The sequence below is a fragment of the Yarrowia lipolytica genome, chromosome 1F, assembly GCF_001761485.1.
Source record: "Yarrowia lipolytica chromosome 1F, complete sequence".
NCBI classification, from domain to species: domain Eukaryota; kingdom Fungi; phylum Ascomycota; class Dipodascomycetes; order Dipodascales; genus Yarrowia; species Yarrowia lipolytica.
In genome coordinates, this window is record NC_090775.1 from 3,409,376 (window position 1) to 3,428,662 (window position 19,287).

General features: G+C 48.8%; 9 protein-coding genes and 4 non-coding genes across 13 annotated transcripts; 6 read left to right on the top strand and 7 right to left on the bottom strand.

The window, feature by feature from the left end:
• Positions 1–147: 147 nt before the first annotated feature.
• On the top strand, positions 148–743 carry YALI1_F34095g (uncharacterized protein; the record flags this gene model as incomplete). Its single annotated transcript, XM_505918.4, has 2 exons — positions 148–433; positions 568–743. The coding sequence occupies 2 exons, from the start codon at positions 148–150 to the stop codon at positions 741–743; spliced, it is 462 nt and encodes a 153-aa protein (XP_505918.3).
• A 412-nt stretch (positions 744–1,155) lies between these two features.
• YALI1_F34105g (uncharacterized protein) lies at positions 1,156–1,611 on the top strand (the record flags this gene model as incomplete). The annotated part of the gene is made up of 1 exon (XM_505919.3): positions 1,156–1,611. The coding sequence occupies one exon, from the start codon at positions 1,156–1,158 to the stop codon at positions 1,609–1,611; it is 456 nt and encodes a 151-aa protein (XP_505919.1).
• Positions 1,612–2,389: 778 nt separating this feature from the next.
• YALI1_F34127g (uncharacterized protein) lies at positions 2,390–3,394 on the bottom strand (the record flags this gene model as incomplete). The annotated part of the gene is made up of 1 exon (XM_505920.3): positions 2,390–3,394. The coding sequence occupies one exon, from the start codon at positions 3,392–3,394 to the stop codon at positions 2,390–2,392; it is 1,005 nt and encodes a 334-aa protein (XP_505920.1).
• Positions 3,395–3,623: 229 nt separating this feature from the next.
• On the bottom strand, positions 3,624–3,742 carry YALI1_F34131r. Its single transcript, XR_002432173.3, has one exon. It is a non-coding gene; the product is annotated as a 5S ribosomal RNA (ribosomal RNA).
• Positions 3,743–3,746: 4 nt separating this feature from the next.
• YALI1_F34132r lies at positions 3,747–3,817 on the bottom strand. The gene has a single exon. It is a non-coding gene; the product is annotated as a tRNA-Gly (tRNA).
• A 975-nt stretch (positions 3,818–4,792) lies between these two features.
• YALI1_F34141g (uncharacterized protein) lies at positions 4,793–8,410 on the top strand (the record flags this gene model as incomplete). Its single annotated transcript, XM_068283485.1, has 1 exon — positions 4,793–8,410. One exon carries the CDS (start codon positions 4,793–4,795, stop codon positions 8,408–8,410), a length of 3,618 nt encoding a protein of 1,205 aa, XP_068139586.1.
• A 141-nt stretch (positions 8,411–8,551) lies between these two features.
• On the bottom strand, positions 8,552–9,403 carry YALI1_F34187g (uncharacterized protein; the record flags this gene model as incomplete). Its single annotated transcript, XM_505922.1, has 1 exon — positions 8,552–9,403. The coding sequence occupies one exon, from the start codon at positions 9,401–9,403 to the stop codon at positions 8,552–8,554; it is 852 nt and encodes a 283-aa protein (XP_505922.1).
• Positions 9,404–10,908: 1,505 nt separating this feature from the next.
• Positions 10,909–12,351, top strand: YALI1_F34202g (uncharacterized protein; the record flags this gene model as incomplete). Its single annotated transcript, XM_505923.2, has 1 exon — positions 10,909–12,351. One exon carries the CDS (start codon positions 10,909–10,911, stop codon positions 12,349–12,351), a length of 1,443 nt encoding a protein of 480 aa, XP_505923.2.
• Positions 12,352–12,694: 343 nt separating this feature from the next.
• Positions 12,695–12,772, bottom strand: YALI1_F34221r. Its single transcript, XR_011031489.1, has one exon. It is a non-coding gene; the product is annotated as a YALI1_F34221p (non-coding RNA).
• On the bottom strand, positions 12,773–12,856 carry YALI1_F34222r. The gene has a single exon. It is a non-coding gene; the product is annotated as a tRNA-Trp (tRNA).
• Positions 12,857–14,303: 1,447 nt separating this feature from the next.
• Positions 14,304–15,963, top strand: YALI1_F34236g (uncharacterized protein; the record flags this gene model as incomplete). The annotated part of the gene is made up of 4 exons (XM_068283486.1): positions 14,304–14,551; positions 14,599–15,172; positions 15,224–15,792; positions 15,837–15,963. 4 exons carry the CDS (start codon positions 14,304–14,306, stop codon positions 15,961–15,963), a joined length of 1,518 nt encoding a protein of 505 aa, XP_068139587.1.
• A 1,094-nt stretch (positions 15,964–17,057) lies between these two features.
• Positions 17,058–17,783, top strand: YALI1_F34264g (uncharacterized protein; the record flags this gene model as incomplete). Its single annotated transcript, XM_505925.1, has 1 exon — positions 17,058–17,783. The coding sequence occupies one exon, from the start codon at positions 17,058–17,060 to the stop codon at positions 17,781–17,783; it is 726 nt and encodes a 241-aa protein (XP_505925.1).
• Positions 17,784–17,940: 157 nt separating this feature from the next.
• YALI1_F34281g (uncharacterized protein) lies at positions 17,941–18,771 on the bottom strand (the record flags this gene model as incomplete). The annotated part of the gene is made up of 1 exon (XM_505926.3): positions 17,941–18,771. One exon carries the CDS (start codon positions 18,769–18,771, stop codon positions 17,941–17,943), a length of 831 nt encoding a protein of 276 aa, XP_505926.1.
• Positions 18,772–19,287: the final 516 nt, after the last annotated feature.

Here is a 19,287-nt window from a genome sequence, read left to right on the forward strand (position 1 = left end):
GATAATAAACAACGCGAGCGTATATCTATCTGAGAATCCCACAGCTTTACTCACTCTCACTACCGCCAACATTACACCTCCTCAATTACCCTAACCCTACCCAATACTTCGCAGATCTCCACGAGATCAACTCGACACCAGGACACAATGCTCAGACAATCACGGCGTCTTTTCTGCACGTCTCAGCGGGTGCTCAAGAAGCGAGAGTCGCCCCTTCAGACTGCCTTTGGCAACGATGACCCCTACGATGACGGTTTTTTCCACATTGGCGGCAACAACTACAAGGTCAAGAACCCCATCAAGCCCTCCACTTTGAACATTCCCAAACGATGGCCCAAGATGGCCACCGACGAGCAGCAGGATGTCGTCGATTACCTGGAGGATCAGATGCGTGGAGACTGGAAGATTATGACTCCTGAGGAGAAGCAAGCTGGTGAGTATGGAAGGGGAGAACAGACACTAAGGGTATGAGTATAGGAGTGAGATACTAGGAGACACAAACCCGGAGCGGGCCCCAACCGTTACCCCGGTTGATTATTCCACAAACGAGCCCATAAACTAACCCAGCTTACTACATCTACTTTGGACCCTGGGGACCGCGAGAGCCTAACCAGGATCCTGATCGGGGCATGCGATTGCTTACCCGATCCATCTTGTGGATGGCTGTCGGATTCGCATTCTACACTGCCGCCAACCAGTACATTGAGTTCTCCGAGGAGAGCGACTCTGCCTCCAAAAAATAGTCTGTATATAGCCGAAGTCTTGTTTTCGTTTTTAGCTTGTTGCCCGAACTGCTGTTGCACTAGTACATATCGAAGACTTCTTGGTCACGTGACACGTTGCACAGCCCGCAAAAAATCGCCACCGTAACATACTGGGTATGGTGGCTCCTGCCCTATTGCATATAAGGCATCCGTGATTCCGGCTTTTACGCCACCCACATTTGTCATCCTCTCTGCAACCCTAACTCCGTTATATAAAAGTGGTTGTCTTCTTCCCAACATGCAAAGTCTGGATAGCCAGACTGGCGCGCGCCATACAACTCATTACATCACCACCTGAAACAACCAAACAACAACACACGTCACCCCACGCCGCACACGGTTAAGTAACGACAGGTAACCGAAGAAAGAAAATAAAAACCAAGCCACAGCCATGTCCACTACAGCTCGAAGACGTCTCATGCGAGACTTCAAGCGCATGCAACAGGATCCTCCCCAGGGAGTCAGTGCATCTCCTGTGGCTGATAACGTGCTGACATGGAACGCCGTGATCATCGGACCGGCGGAGACCCCGTTTGAAGATGGCACTTTCCGCATGGTGCTGCAGTTTGACGAGCAGTACCCCAACAAACCGCCAGCCGTCAAGTTTGTTTCGCAGATGTTCCACCCCAACGTCTACTCATCTGGCGAGCTATGTCTGGACATTCTGCAAAACCGATGGTCGCCCACCTATGACGTGGCAGCGATTCTGACCTCGGTGCAGTCGCTGCTGAACGACCCCAATACGTCCAGTCCTGCCAACGTGGAGGCGTCTATGCTGTACAAGGATCACCGTCAGCAGTACGAAAAACGGGTGCGGGACACAGTGGAGGCCAGCTGGACCGACTAGAGCGGATAAGAGACGAACTAGAGATACCATTTTACTGGGAACGAGGGAGGGGCCCGTTAGCGGGACACGCATCGGTTGCATTAAGAGGAGGAAAAGATGAGGAAGAGATTAGGGCGTCTGCCACCATCATGCAGTTTGAGCCACTAGACAATGGACGTTGATGGGGATGTTTGGTTCTAGACCAGTTCATATATCTAATCAAACCTTCCGGAATAGGCTGTAAGAAGAGTACCGTGCTTACGTGAACCACCTGGATCAGGAGATATTCTAAGTCGCTGTTTTTCGTTTGACCGGTGTAGTAAATCCGACATGTCATTAACGTCAGTAATTCCGCTGAATACGAAGCTTATCAAACTACCAGTACCGTACAAGTACATACTCATCGCTACTTCACCTCATACATCTGACTTATAGCCCGTCGGAGATGCTAAATGGATTAAACTACTTGTACAATGAAAGGGGGCCGCGTGTGGCTATATTGAAAGCGGTATTTTGGTCAACATGGTTCCGCAGTTCCTGCGCATGTTCTATCCTTTGGAAAACTGAATGGGGTACGAGGGATATATATTTTTACCTCAGTTAAACATCTGTTAGCTGCAAGTACAATAGCTACTGGTAACTGTAGTTGGATGCTTGTCTCACTGTGTACTTCCAAGGTTCGCTGTTAGTCAACAAATTGTCTTCAGCCACATCTTTTATTGCTGTCAGAAATAGCAATGCTACGGTATTTTCGGTCAGTTCTTTTTCTGGTTTTTTAATTACTATCATTATCTACATTCTAGTGAAGAGCGCTCTTTCGCTCGAGCTTCTCGGGAAGCTCAACCATACCCTTGGCCTCCTTGAGCTGGAACTGGAGACACTTGAGTAGCTCGTAAACCACCGACAGAATGGGAGTTGGAACATTGTACTTTTTGGCCACATCCAGGGGTGCCTTGAGAATCACCTCCATTTCCATCAGGTTGCCCTTCTCGACATCAACCAGCATGGAGGGCTTATAGTAGACCTCTCCGTCAGAATCAATCATGTAGTCCTCGTCCTCCTCGGTCAGAATGTGTCCATCTGCCTTGGCAATAGCTCGAATCTCGCCCATTGCAGGTCTGATAAGAGAATCAGACACTCCATTGAGCCACAGTCGACCTGAGTCCATTCGTGTAATGGAACAGATGGTGTTGAAGGTAGCGTTGTACAGCAGCTTTCGCCATCGGTGGTAGACCACATCGTCGACGTAGTGAGCAAACTTGGGTCCATAAGCCTGGACAAATTCCTTGGCTCGCTTCTCCTGGGGGGCCTTGTCCGATCCGTTGTCAAAGTATCCAATCTTGACGTAGTCAGGCTCTGCCTGGTGGATCTCGCCGGCTCCAAGGTTGGTAGAACCAATCATGGACACACCAGAGACACAGACATTGTTAGGGAAGGCCTTAACGATGGGCTCCTCGATGTTGAGGCCGTTCTGGAACAAGACAATGGCCACGTTGGGAGAAGACTCGACAACGGGTCTGATGATGTCGGCAGTAGAAAAGACATCGGGCAGAGCCTTCATGGCTACCAGCACGTAATCATAGTTCTTGTCATTAGCGATTGCCTCCTGTACAGAGTTGACCATTCGGTGGGGCTTCCAGTTCGTCTGGTCGCCGTGGTCACAACTCTCAATGTTGTATCCCGTCTTCTTCAGTTCCTCAAAGTTGGATCGCACCACAAAAGTGACCTCATTGCCATGCTGGGTAAGAGAGAGGCCTGCAATAGTGCCGACTCCTCCAGTTCCGATGATGAGAATCTTTGCCATCGTTTTAATATGATGTTGACGTTGGTTATGCTCTTGTATACACTGAAATGTGGGGAGACATCTCGGCTACTGACAAACTCTATGCGTCTCCATGCACCGATACCGGCCTTGTTCGAGGGCAATATTAGCCGCTGAAGAAAAAATGGTACGGATATCAGTAATGGTATCCACGTCGTACGTACCTTGCAAAAAGAGATAATTGACGCTTTGCTTGAAGGAGAGAAAAAAAAATTACAGCACCCAGGATTCTCGTATGGTCTCCCACTACAATACTAACTAGGCTCTCTGGTGCTTGACTATGGCTGATCGGACGGGAAGCCGTATTTTCACCAGGATATGGCCGTAACCAAACTGCGCCGACCCGGAATCGAACCGGGGGCCCATCGATGGCAACGATGGATTTTACCACTAAACCATCGGCGCACTGATTGTTGAAGAAATTCTGCCACTTGCGACAAGTTCTTAAAAATGATTTTTTAAAAAAAGTGTATGATTTATTGAACGCCTATAACCCGGCTTACTACAAGTAGGTAATCTGCTGTAATGAATCATTAGCATAAAAAAATCAAAAACGAAAAAATACGGGGAAATACGGGGGGAAAACTTAGAGAAATATAGATTGAATTATTATTTTTTTCGTGTTCAGTATTAGCCCTTTCACCAGTACAGTAGTTACTACTGTAATGCTATTCCCTCTGTTATCGTTGCTTCTACTTGTATATAGAGATTCGTGTAATTGTACACTAGTAATTACAGTAATTTTGCCACCGCAAATGTTCCCCATTGGTTTAATAACGTTGGCGGACATTCATCCATTCATAACAATTCATTTCGTTAGGGCTCTAACTACAGTAAATACACAGTATGTACTGTACATACTGTACTTGTACGTTGCACTGTTTTTTAAGCTACACATTCTTGATTCCTGGCTTGACACCCGGCGGCTTGTGATTACCATATTAGTACCTTAACCTTCCCACAAATCTTCTCTTCTTCTGTGTCACACCCTTGTCCCTTGCTCAAGTCCACATCTGTGGGCAAGTTGCAACATGGGCAAAACCATCCGCTACCAACCTCCTCGAGGAGATGATACCCCTCGGTAAGATACCCGTCACTTGATTCTGATACCCTGAACCCTCTCTCTAACGCAGACCTTTCATCTCACGCTACAAGAAGCAGTTTACGATTCCTGTCATTCCCCCTACGCAGAGTCTCCCCGCCACTCGCTCAGCTCGTCTCCTCAGTGGGCGTGTCAGAAAGTATTTCGCCAGTCGGAAACGTGTCGACTTTGACGTGGACGACCTCGTCACTTACACAAACACCATCTCACTCAATTCCTCAACTGGTTCCTATGATAACCACAAATTTGAAAACTGGGACGAGGTCGATCTACCTATCATGAAAAAGCTCGCCAGACGGAGCACACGTCTGGAGAGAGCAATGAAAGAACTAGGAGACAACTACCTCGTTGGTGTTGCTTCTGGAAGGAGCATGGATTCCGGCCGACAGGCTACCGAAGAAACCGACGTTGACAAGGCTTCGACAATTTCCACCACAGACTCCTCCGGTGCCAGTGGAGCGCAGACTTTTGTTGACTTCGATGAAGCTATGGCTAGTAGCGGCTTTGTCAGCATCTATTCAGACGAATATCCTGTAGTGTCTGTCAGACCTTCTGAGAATGATGCAGACATCGTTTTCGAGTCAGAAGTTTCACAACCTCTCAGTGGCTCTGAGAGTGAATCTGGCCGTGTTGAGTATCAGAGCGAATCCGAGGATGTTGCCTCCTCGTCTGCATATGAGACCAGCTCAAGTCGACCTGAGACGCGTGACTCGGTGGTTGTCCTGACCAGCTCCCCGAGGGTCAACACCGCTGACTATCCTGAGTCTGTTGCTTCTATGGGCTCTCCCTCCGAGTCCATTAGCGGTTACGACCGAGACTCCCTGCCCTCCTACTCAGCGGCTGTTGTTGGCGGCTACCATATGGAATCTGAGCCGGGGACTTTCCCGTGTCCTCCCGTTGACACTAGCTCCCGGGAGCTACGCGAAGATCCACATTCCGCCGAGGCAGACCTGGATTTTGCGCTTGATCGCTTCAATCTCGAAGAGGACGCAGAGTTGGATGTGGAGAGCCGCTCCTTGGCTGCGTCTTCATCTCAGGGTACTTCGACTACTTCGTCTACCTTCTCGGACTCCACCTGTAGCTCTTCTGAATGCTATGTGTCGGACAGTGACGACAGCGGTGACTCCGATGAGGATGAAGGCAGATCTCATTCTGATAGCACCGATGGTGATGGAAACCAGAATAGAGAAGACAGCAATTCTGACGCTTCCCAAGGGTCTCGCTACGGTTTCGAAGACAGTGTTGACGGCAATACCACTGAGGAATATGACAGTGATGACAGTTCCAATGAATCTGAAAGCGACGACCTGATCCTTTTGTTCACTATTGCGAATTTGGATCCAGAGGATCTGATTCCTATGAGTGATGGGTCTGGTTACAGCAGCTCTGGTAGTTCTTACGACAACTGCTACGCATATCAGTCTGATGTTCAGAAGGTCGCGGGTCTTGCTTCCGGACCCCCCAGCTCCAGCTACGACTACTACGACCAAATGTCTTTCATTTCCTCAGAGGTTCCCCGTAGCCTCGACACCAAGATGAGGGAAGAGCTGGGGATTACTGTAGGTCAGATTGATGTCGTCGACCATAACAATTCCTCGGAAGAACGACTTGACTCTTCCTTGTCCCAGTTCAATGAGACTGGAAGCCGCGGGAGTATTCTGGGAAACCTCCATCTGGGACGAGATTTGTGGTCAGAGCTTTCTCGGTCTCCACCCCCTCCGAAGTCTCCAACCCCTTATCCTATGGAGTCTCTGTCGCCTGTTCTTGTTCAAAAGAAATTCAAATGGGATGTGCCCCCTGCTGCCCCATTCCCCAAGCCTCGCATGACTTTTGAGGAAACTAGTCCAAAGGCGTGCGTGGAGCCCGAGAGGTTTTTCGATGTTCCCCAATCCATGGATGTGTTCCCCCCTCTTCCTTTTCCCCCTGCCCCAGCTCTTAGCGTGACTGTCACTGAAGCCTCTGAAGTTCAGTCACATGACTACTTCCCCTCCACTGTTGTGAGCTGTGAAGATGCGCGACTTGAAGATACCTTGAACCTTGGTGCCCACTCCTTTCGTCGTCGAGTGTCAAGACGGATCTCTTTCACGCACACACGACTCCGACTGGATATTTGGAACAGCATGGCTGATATCCTTTGTGGTCATGGTCTCCCTGGTGGCGCTTTTCCAGAGAGGAAAGATATTGAACAGATGGAGAGGCAGAGTACCTCTGCGTTTCTTTCTGACCCTATGGACAGTGATCATCTTGGACTCTCCACTTCATCTGCAGAGGTGGATGAGCTTGATTTGGAAGCTAGCGATCTTGACGATGACCTAATGCTTCGACTCAGACGATACAGCATGGTCGACACCGGTACCAAGATTGAGCATATCGACGAAATTTTTGTGAGTCCTCATTCGCAGTACGCCCCAGCCAGCTCATCTTTCTGTTCCACATCTGACTATAACTCGTCTGGGCTCACCCCAACACCAGACACATCGCCACAGGATTTCCTCCCCACTGATGATGTTATAGGGAAGGCTCCTCTCGCGTGCAAAACTGTGGTAATGTCCTCAGAGGGCTCTTCCGACTTACCTACTTCCGAATCTTCTCTTGGAGACCTGGCCGCTTTCCCCGAAGCAAGCCCTAATTCCCTGGGGTCATGCTCGGTAGTGGTAGTTAAGGGAGACGTTGGCTCAGCCTCCTCCTCGTTGGTTATTTCGAAGCCTTCTCCAACTGCTGAATCTATTGGGCAAAGATCGTCGTATTCAGACCGTCTAGAGGCTGGAGCGCGAAGTGAACAAACATCCGGCGATTTTTCTTCAAACCTACCGAGCACCGCAGATATCTCTGCTTCCTTGAGCTCATCAACTCGAGCCAATGACACCAGAGATACATCTTCTTCAGGACCCTACACTTCATCTGCTGATGTGTCTGGCTCGCCAACACCCAGCTCGTCTAGGCATCTGAGCTCTTCGAATGCCAACTCAGGCAGCAATGATTCCAAGTCAACCTGCAGCCCTCTGATTCTGTTTGACCCTTCCTCGACATGTAGAAGCACACCTTCTCTACCAAGACTTCGAAGAATCTGTCTTTATTCCCCCGCTATGGTCTCGTCCGAGTCAGAGGCCGACGAGATAAAACACGAGCTGTTGGATGCTGTCTCTGACGCGGCATCTGTAATTACTGGGACAGCAACTGTGAATGTTCTTTCGGACGTGAGTGGCACAGCCAAGGAGAGACCAACTGCCATTCCGTCGGTGCCGCCTGCTCCTTTCCCCTCCCATCGTGTGGCCTCTCCGGGCATTGTTTCTATTGTGCCTTACCAGCCTCCTAATGTTCCATTTTTACCTTCAACAGAGGGTCGCAAGGATATTGCAGCCATGACCACCAACCTGCAGTCCGAGCTGTCGAGCTATTTCGATACCCCCAAAAAGTATAAGGGTAAGATGGTTCTCGGTGATGTGTCAGCTGGTGTTTTGGGCCAGTCAACTCCTACATCTTCTAACATCACGGACGAGAACCTTATGGATGTTCCCGGATCTTGTAGTGTCTGCGTTGTGGGCTCTCCCCATCCCAACTCTGGTTCGGCTTCTACGCGAAGTTCCAGAAAACGAAGAAGGGAGAAGTCCGATGGGGAAAGTTCTCCAAGATTACTTGTCTCCCTGAAAGAGAAGGTGAAGCGCTCCTTCAAGTCTGAGTCCAAGTTACGAAAAAGCGAGCTGGAGGATCTTGCTGCTGCGGCCGCCGGATTCGCCTACAAAAGCCCAACTTGGAAGAGTCCTTCATGGAAAAGTCCCACTTTCAAGAGCCCCTCTTGGAAGAGTCCATCTCATTATAACAACAATGATACAATGAAGCGGCATACTATCAGCAAATTCTTCAGCCGGTCCCGTGACGCCACCCTGCGTGACTGAAGATGTCTCAAAGTCTCTGGTAATGTCTCAACCGTTGTGCCGATCATCTGTCTTACCTAAAATGTATGTAATTTATGAGTATGTTTCCCCTATGAGTGAGTAAGGTAACTGAAATAATCTCTATTCTTCTATAATATATAATCAGGAAGGGGGGTTACCGCCGTTGGTGCTTCCGTTGGTTCCATCGCCGTTGATACCTCCATTGGTGCCGTTGATAATGCCGTTGGTGGTACCGTTGGTGGTGCCGTTGGTGGTGCCGTTGATGGTGCCGTTGGTGTTCTTAACAGGCTCGGGAAGGAAGAGGTCGGGCCAGACCTTGGGAAGGTCTTCAATATGGGAGATCTCCACGACACCTGGTGTTCCTGCAGGGATCTCAGGAGCTCCAGGGTAATGCAGATACGCGTTCTCTGCCCATCCGAACTTCTTCGAAGCCTTGATATTCAGGGCACTGTCATCCACGAACCAGCATTTGCTCTTGTCTGTGACACCTGCCTGTTTCATAGCCTTCTCAAAAGCCTCGGGCTTTGGCTTGCAGTGAAGTGGAGTGTGGTAATAGTCGCAGTATGTGAGCCCGTCGATGAGATCATCCACGCCAACCAGCTTGGCTACTCGCTCTCCGTGGGTCTTGTAGGCGTTGGTAAACAGCCAGAGCTTAGAGACCTTGGTTCTGTCCAGACGTTGGAACATTTGTCTGAGAGGCTCATCTCTCTTGAGGATCTTATCTAGAGGCAAAGAGTCATCCACGAGCCGGTTGTATTCGTCAATATCAATATTGTGGTGTCTCAGCAGACCGTCCAGAGCGATTCCGTACTCTTTGTAGTATCGATGGTGAAGCTCTGTGGCATGTTCCTTGTCCAGACCGAGTTTGGTTTGGAAGTAGTTGTTAATTCGCTCGCCCATGAGAGCGTCCACGCCCTTATCCTTGCTGTAGAGCGTGTTGTCAATGTCGACGAAGAGGACAATGCCCTCAGCCTTAGGAGTGTCTTGAGTCATTGTCTTTAGTGGTCTTGTGAGGATGCGCGTTAGAGAAGTTGTACGCGCGAAACGGGGAAAGGCAAGTATCCTGGCAGGTGCTCAACACGGGATCGTTCGGGTGAAAGGGAACGGTCTAAGAGTGTTGGGTTGAGCTGAAGAGATGGACTGGATCGTTTCTGCACGTGCAACCTAAGCGAGCTTTGGATTAGGGGCTGGCAGGTGGACAGGGTTTAAACCAGTGGGTTAGCGAGATTTTGACTGAGCTTGGTGAGTAGGACTCAAAGGTGTTTTTGCGACGTCACGAACGTGAGTTTGATCGGTAGCAACTCTCGCGGCTCACGTGGGTCTTGGCCGGTTAAACACTGGGTCGGATCAAGGCGAGGGACTTATTTGTATAAACCATAAAGCGTTGAAGAATTGTGGTCATGGCACCGAAATAACGCATAGGTGATGCGTGACGGTACAAGTGCTTGTATGCGAAAAGTGGGACGGAGTAACATTGAACTGCGGAGCGGAAGGAAACAACGCCCATTGGTAATGAGGAAGCTGCAATTGCCCGAATTGCCCTGTAAAAACACGGGGCAGAAACGCAGAAAAAGTTGTGAGAAAAGAAGACAAGACTAGACGACTTGGTACAGTACTGTTCAGTGCGAGGCTGAATAGAAAAATAGTGGATAGACGTATTTCTGAACCGTCTCAACGCATTTATGATGACGTAACCAATGGGCGTGACCGGCTCCGATATCGGTGTGTCGAGTGCTGTGTGTGTGTATGGATTGTCTGTGTCGTGGTGCTCATCTTTATTGAATGCTGTGCTGGAGTGTTGGGATTCTCGGGTTCTGAAGTTTGCTTTTGACGCATACAGCAGCTGGTCTCTATATATGTGTCCGAAATGTGCTCTCAGTCGACCCCAGATTGTGGACTGATAATGGACTGATTTATGTACGTCTGTGCATCGTTTGCATAGTCCTGGAGTCAAATGTAATGTGAAAATGTGGGTGTGCGACGATGTATTGATGATATCTGACGTGTATTCGAACTTACAATACAAGTAGAGTCCTGACTACTACTACCCCTTCCTTCATTATTACGATGACGTATTTGTCACGATATTTTTTTGACTGCTCATATTACGCTACAAGCATGAGTAGCTACAGGTGGTTACTGTAGTGGAGTCAAGGCTGAGATCTACAGTATCTGCTGTAAGCAAATACTGCATCCACCCTTGGACTAAAATACAGGTACTTAGACTTGCACATACTGAAATTTACGCTGCAACATTCAACTGTACTGCGCATGGATTGGGATTAAATGCAGCATCCGAACTGGGCGAAAATACTACTGGACAGACCACCGACTAATCTCCATGTGTTCTCCCCACGTCCAGATCCCCACATGCCCATCCGCCTTGTTCGCATGCGTTTCAGCCTTTGTTCGAGGAGTCCCACAAACAAACTCTGACAGTAAAGTTCGGGCATGCCAATGACTCTAAGACTCTATCTATCGCTATCAAGACTTTAACCATGCTCCACTGCACACGACACCACAGCAAAGCCATGTTGCGGATAAAACATCGTCCGGCACACTTGCTACAGCGGACACGTGGATCGCGCTACAATTCCCAGCTTGCATCGCTCTCGTTCGAGCCCGAAACCGTGCGCCATGACTACCCCTTCACGTCAGCCTACCCTGTGGGATCCAAGGTCATCAACGAACAGCACTTTTACCAAAATGACATTCTCTTCAACTGGTACAACAAATCGCCGCATCCCGTGTCGCTTCGACAGCTGGCCTTCTTTGGTCGAAAGTTGACGGAAGAGAAGATGATTGGAAGTGCCAACTTTGTGCGAACCGAGCTGCCCACCCGTCTGGCCCACCGAATCAGAGACTTGCAGTGTCTGCCTTTCAGTGTCATGCGCAACGAACACATGTCCCAGGTTTACGAGCTGTACTACCAAGCATTCAACCAGTTTCGAAAGTTCCCCGCTATCAAGACTTTGGAAGATAATGACAAGTTTTGCAAGCTCGTCTCTGATCTGCTACTCGATCATCTGACCATCATTCCGTCGCTGGTCACTGGCGGTATCGAATGTGCAATGGACCAGCTGATCGAACCCAAGAGACTTGACGACGTGATGAGTCTCATGCTTAGGTCGAGAATCTCCAGAAGGGTCATTGCCGAGCAGCACATTTCGCTTTCCCAATCCTTCAACGAGTCGCTGGCACAGGGAAAGCGTGAGACGGCAGAGAAAGCAAGCGACTACATTGGGGAGGTCTTCCTCCAGTGCTCTGCCAAGGATTGCATTCGCACCGCTTCTGCGCAGGCAGAAACCTTCGCAGTTCAGGTCATCTCCAAGGAGCTGTACATGTCGCCAGCAGATATCGTGGTACCCGAAGTGGTGGTTCAAGGGGAAGATGCCAAGTTCCCTTACATGGACTCCCATCTCAAGTATATTATGGGTGAGATTCTGCGAAATGCATACTACGCAACCATCCGACGACATATTGTAAGTGGAAAGGGAGGAACGCCACCACCGATCCTCGTGTCCATCTCCAACACACCCTCTGATGTGCGAATCCGGTTCTCAGACCAGGGAGGAGGTGTCCCCAAGGAGGTTCAGCCCCACATCTGGTCTTTCGCCAAAGGCCCTGAAGCTACCTCTCGTCTGGACATGTTTAAGCGAATCCCCAAGCTCGCTGGCGTGCCCCACGAAGTAGACTTTGCTGGAAATCTCGACACCAAACGAGTTATTTCCACAGATACACATGAATCCTCTCTAGCACGCTTCTCAAACCGACCTCCTAATGTCAAGCTTGGAATCGGTCTGCCCATGTCCAAGGTCTACGTGGAATACTGGGATGGTAGCCTGGACCTCACATCTCTGGAAGGGCATGGAACGGACGTTTCTCTGCGAATCTCTCGTCTCGGTAATCAGAACGAGAAGTTGCAACTCGACAGAGTCTAAGAAGACTCCACATTTGATTGCGTGTACCGTCATGCATTGAGGGACGGCCGCCTAACATGTAAGATATCTCATAACAATTTCATAATTACTGTCATGTTTACTCTACAGCACGTAATTGTATGTACCGCTGTACTCATTGAAACTCTCGGGTTCAGTTTGCTAACAGGTATGGTATGGTACAATATGTTCAGGAAATAACGAGCAATGATTGTAGGAGCAAACACTGAGCGAGCAATACGTGAGTACGATCAAGTACTACTTGTACTACAAGTAGTGTTGTAGCTAGCGTACAGTGTACAGTACAGTACTTGTCAAACGAATTATTAATTGTAGTGTAAAAAATGCAAAAAAGTGTTGACTAACAGAGGAATTAAACCTCCTTGATTTCCTTATTGAGGCCATCGTCAGTCCCGAAGAACAATGACATGGACAGGAATTGAACCTGCAACCCTTCGATTACAACTTCAAGCTGGAGTCGAAAGCTCTACCATTGAGCCACCACATCAACACGCTTAATTTTTTGTTAGGGATCAGCGGCTAAGAAATAGCCGCCTGATTAGTCTCTCGTGAACCGCTAGCGGAGACTACGACGAGGGGCCACCACGTGGGCCCTCAGTGGGATTACGCTATCATTAATATCGATATGCCAAGCCTGCTATCACGGACAAAGGGTTGCGCCGCAACCCTGGATAACATATAAACCCCTGTATTCCATGTATTCTAATACACCTTTCTTGAGAGTGACGGCAGTGACCATACCTTCGGTATGGCCACCCCGGCTGAGTCATCAGTCGGCTTAGTCACGGGGCCTGGGTTCTAACATTTTTATAACGATTCAGAAGCTAGTCATAAGGTGTTATCATTAGTCATGTAGGCTTACTAGGTATATAGCTGTAATGAATCATTAGAATAAAAAAATAAAAAAGAAGTATATGAGCCTCATAGTGTGGTAGATGTAAACACCAACTACATTCTGACTATGGTTACTGTGTATCTTCTTTGTTATACTACTCAGTTTTGGTCTCCGTGACTCTGTCATTTGACAACCTATAGGGTTCACGACAACGGCATGAACGATACCACGCAAATTGTCCCCCGTTGCAGCCTTGACAACTGAAGTTCATTAGACTGCCCATTGGAGTCTTCTCGATATCCGAAGTAGTTGCTTTCTCTGCTTATGTGAGTTCCTCTCTTCTCAATGTCTGATTTTTTTGCGCTTGTGATATGATCTGACCTGATCTATAACCGGCAGTACTTATACAGATACTGTAAATCGGCGTACTCTCCACCATCGTTCAGCCGTGTTAGTTCTATCTGGGCTATAATAATTTTACCATTCCCCGTAGTCTCATTGGCTACCTCTGATAACCCCTACGACAGATTACTGTAGCGACAGAATGTCAGAATGTGCATCCAAGGTTTTAAAAGGACACAGAACGTTTTGGTGTGATGGAAGCAGTCAGGGATCAGTGGTCACGCCAAAGCGTAGCAATTACTTTTATCATAATAATTGACGCTACCATCCACTATCAGAATCATGGAAGCCGCTAAGTAACTACTGTATACTATTCGGTCGGTGTCACTCTTAGAGTGAGTTCCACACGAAGCAATTTAACGTATGATTGTACATTGTACTTGTACTCACAAAAACCGCAAGCGGGGATTACATGCCTTCGAAACTAGCAACATAACCTGTATCTAAGGAGCACAATTCCAACGAACAGCCAGCCTTAAAATTAATTTATGCAGACTATGCGATCGAGAAAATTCCACCTTCAGCTGAATCAGACTGGTCAGTTGTTGCTGCCCTCGCAACTCAGGTTTACACATGGTTTACACATGGTCTCCAACCTTAACCTTAGAGGGCATGCGCATATGTGCGCACATCAAGTTCATGGATTGAAGTGCAGTATAAATCCCACACAGCTTTGTGTTCCTTCTCTCACCACACTATGTCACTAGACACCCCCGATTCGCTTGCGCGGGATTTCTCCGCCAAGCTGTTCACATCTGAGAAGCAGCTCGAGCCCATGTCTGACGCAGTGCTTCCGCCGAGTTACTCAGCCGCCACCAGCGAGGCTGACATGTCTGATGTCAGCACTTACAGCGAGTGCAAGGCCACCACGATTCCCGCTCCCGAGGAGGAAAACAAGGGGATGACAGACGTCCCTGTGCAGATATCTACTCTGCCGGACCAGCGGTATGATGATATGGATGTTTGTACTGCAATGAATCTACTAACCACAGAAGAGACATCGTCGCAAAGAAGGGAGCCGTATTCAACCTCATGGTTGTGGGAGAAAGCGGAACAGGCAAAACCACCTTCCTCAATACCCTCTTCGCTGATGAACTACTCAAACGAGTGGGATCTCGACGGAGACCGTTCCCCTTTGGCGGGCAGGAGGAGGAGTCGGCTTATGAATACACTGGCGACGAGTCGGCGAATTCACAACACCATCGCACGACGAAGATTGAGTCGGCGACCTTTGATCTCGAAGAAGAAGGCGTTACGGTTCGGTTCACGGTCATTGACACGCCGGGATTTGGCAATTATGTCAACAACACGAACTCGTGGGTCCCCATCGTTGAGTACCTCGATGACCAGCATCGGCAGTACCTCGTACAGGAGGAGCAGCCCGAGAGATCCAGAATCAGGGACGTCCGAGTCCACGTTTGCGTCTACTTCCTCAAGCCAGGGTACCGACTCATGCCTCTCGATATCAGAGCCATGAAGGAGCTCTCCAAGCGGGTCAACTTGATCCCTGTCGTGTCCAAGGCCGACACTTTTACCATCCCTGAGATGGAGGCTTTCAAGGCCAACGTAAGTGCTATCGTTTGATTGTGTGCTGATTTCCTTTATCTAACATTCTAGGTTAGAGCTGCTATCGACGCTCACAAGATCCAGATCTACACTCCCAGTGATGACTACAATCTTGGCTCCCTCTACACCTCTGAGGTGCCTCTTTCCATTATCGGCTGTCACGATTCTGTCATGGGACGTGATGGACAGCAGACCCGGGGCCGTCAATATGCCTGGGGCGTTGCCGAGGTGGACAACCCTGACCATTGCGACTTCGTCCGGCTGCGGGAGATTATGATGAGCCACTGTATGCTGGATCTTATCGACACTACCGTCGAGCAGCATTACGCTAGCTACAGAATGCAGAAGATTGAGCTTGCACGAAGCGCCATGAAGGATGCTGGTGCCTCGGAGGAGGATATTACTGCTCAACCCTTCTGTATGCTTCTTCGAAAGTCTGCCGCCCAGCTCCAGGAGCACGACATCTCCAACAGCATCAAGTTCCAGGCCAAGGTGGTGGAGCTTAACAGGCGATTCGCCAAGATTGTGGAGAAGCAGGAGGAGAATTTCAGCAACTGGGAGACTGAGCTCACACAGAAGCAGGATGAATTCAACGCCGACATTAAAAAGATCCATCGAGAGTGAGTATGGTGGAGGGTGATCTTTTGAAGAGTTACTAACCCAGTGTGATTGATCTAGAGGCTGCAGTCGATATCCTCTCTTACCGCGTCCGGAATGATCCCAAGGATACTGGAGGACGCATTTCCAAGGGCAAGGCCAACGTTGCTGACATCTTCCATCGAGATCGCTAGCTGCACTCGATAGAGTTCAGTCTGTTTACATCCTGAACCCTACTTGAGCTATCTTGCATTATCGCTGTATGGCTACGTGGAGTCAATGAAGTACCGGTTGATTGGGTTCCTGCTGACACAGGAGTGATCCAGATGACTCTGTGAGTAGGCTTGACTTGCAGGGTTGTATTGCTGTTCGTCCTTTGCAGTAGGCAAGTTGACTGTGGAAAGAGCGGCACATATTAATATTATTTATGAGTAAATGTTTATTTTGTAGTTTATCGATTGGTGTACAGCAATTAAGGAGGAGTATGAAGTGCAAATAATGTCATGGATATTTCCCATGGGCATAATAGTGTTGTTATATCTTTCATAGTGTTTATTCCTAGACTTCTAGACTGTGCTTTGTCCCATATTTCTGACTCAGTTTGGCATATGGTGCTCATTGAAGGTGTATTACAAAATTTCAGGAACGCCCCACATGACAACAAAAGTCCTCAAAAACGAGAACAAGATTCAATCTAAAGGTCCAAACAATAATACCTCGTCAGGATTGTTACAGTGTGAAAAAAAATCTCATCATTCCGAGTCTTCAGGAGCTGTTTTCTTGCTTGCTACCCCTACATCACGTAACCAATTTTTCATTGAGTTTCAAATTGGATGTTGGACCTGCGGGCCGAGTTTAATATACCTGTGGGTGTCATCCGACCGGAATGAGAGCCATAAAGACGCGGTAGAAAAGAGAAAAATGACGATATTAAATTAATATTATAATAAGTCAACATTTCTTCATGATATTTTTTTTATAAAAACACGACAATATCCACGTTATGACTCGTCTGACGGTAGACTACAATCCAGTCACGCTCCCTGGTTGCAACTTTGTTGGCGTGGAACCCTATTGTGTGGACGCGGCATGAACCACTCATCGAAGTTAGGATTTTGGTTAGCAGAATATTACTTGTCTTCACAACAGAGCAGAGACTCAGGACGGTACTTTGAAGGTGGAAAGCGGACGTTTTTTTGAAACCAGCGAGGGCCCAACAACAACCTACACAGAAAACATCCCAGCTCCGTTCAAAGTACACTTAATCACTCACATTCCACACTTTCCAATGATCGGATTGGACTCGCCCGTACTCAAACCTCTGGATGCCAACCAGAGCAACCGGTCTCCCAAGTCTGGCGCGTCTTCTCCCACCAAGTCGTCGCGACCTTCCTCGGCTCGATCGGGCTCCGTTTCGCCTCTCAGAAGAGGCCCTCTGAGACCGTCTTCTCCTATCAGACGCGCTATTCAGGTTCAAAGAGATGCGCCAGCGTTCACAATCTACGCCGCTAGCGAGGAGGAGGAGACGCAAACACTCAAAACTTGCCAACTGATGCCGAAGGCAGACATGTTTGACGACGAAGTACCCAAGGAAAACATGGTGGAAGGTGTCGTGCAGGCCGAGGGAAAGGACAAGGATGACAGCGAGAAGGCTGCACCTAAAAAATCCCCTTCAAGACTCGGACGAATGCCTCTGGGAGAGCACTGGCCCACCCTGAGAACTAGCAAAGTCACCAAACCTGTCACTTCGCCCAAGAGAAAGCCCTTCACTCCTCTGTCTGCCCTTGACTTCCCAGCATACATTTCTGCGGGCAACAACGAAAACGTGTTGCTCACATCTGCTAAGGGACTCGCAGTTTTCGACGAGACATTCACATACGAACTTCCGGTCTTTGCCACTCCACCAAGAAAGCGAAGAATGTCCATTCCTGCTGCTGACACTCGTACCAGCATCTCTCAACCGCTGGTCCAAACCTGGCAAAAAACCGCATTCCCCGTTTTCCAGGACGAGTGAGATGCCAACAACTAACTGTAAGATAAGTAATATATGTACTATAGCATGACTAACGAATGTGAGGTGCGTTTCTGTGACGATATACCGGCATCTTACAACTCAGATAAGCTCAAGGACAGTGTTCCAGTATGTTAATATTATATAACTATTTAACCAACTAGTTCTGGTTGGAGATGAGAGGAGCTCGCTCATTCTCGGCGTCGACCTGGTCAACGGCGGGCTTCTTGAAGATAAGACCAACAGCTGTGAGCACGGTGAGCACAAAGGTGATGGCGGCAGCGGCGAAAGCAAAGCCCCACTGCAGAGCAATGACCTTGTAGAAGAGCTGGTGCACACCAATACCCCAGGTGAGGAACTGGACGGCAAAGCCAAAAGCCCAATCTCGGTAGAAGAAGAGAATGAGCACGGGGACAATAAGGAAGTCCCAGATGAGCACGTTGGCAATGATTCGAGCTAACAGGCCGTTGGCGTGGAAAGCAGCAGCTCCAGTCCAGAAGATGTTGTAGAAAGTCCAGGCCAAGGGCAGGGCAGACACGGGGACGTGAATAAAGATGAAGTTGGAGGCAGGTCGCAGGGAGTAGGTCTTGTGCGAGATGTAAAGAGCCAGGACGTTAAAGAAATTGGCAGCGGTTACAACAAGAGCAAGAACAAGGTGGCCACGGGCAAAGAGCCAGGCCCACAGGAAGTGAAGAATGTTGAAGACAGAGAAGTGGTAGGTAATGGAGCCAGAGATGGCAGCGGGCTCGGCGGAAAAGACCTGGCTGAGGTACAGCAGCTGGAAACCAAAGGTCAGGATCCAGAAAATGAAGATAAAGATGGAGCTTGCCGAGAAAGCATTGGTGTGGATCCAATCGGGACCATCATGGTCAGAGTGGGATGTGGCGATACCATATTGGATGTTGGCGTAGGTGGCCAGAGCGAAAAAGACGACGGTGGAGAGCTTCTTGCTCAGCAGCGAATTGGGGGTTTCGGCTTGAGTGACGGGCATTGTGAGAGACGGGAGTGCAACCAAAGAGCTAGGAGGCAAGATACATACAGACCAGACGGGCTCTTATGTACGCCACCATTTCTTGAAAGTTACGGTTCTACGCTACCGAAGGTCCGTATTGTGGAGTAGCAACCTGTAGACGAGTGGAAAATAAAACCGCAATTGTGGGGAAGGGAGATGAAAAATGAACATACTCCATGATTTTGAACACTTTAAAGACCCACCACAGCCTCCAATTCCGTTTTCTACCCCAGCTTCGCGGAGGTGCAAACCCCAGAATCGTCGTATAGAGTTAGCAACCTTCAGACAAACGGAGGCTTATGGCTTGTAGAGTTTACCTAAAGGCACATCTTGCCTTCCTCGAATCATCGACTGTAACCTGTGAGTGTGACAGGGAAACATTAAAAGAGGTCGTGTGACCAATTTTGCCTCGGAAGTAATAATTGGGCTATGCCATCCCATATGAACTGCAGCAATCAATAGATACAAGAACTATAGGTGCTATGCACAAAGAGC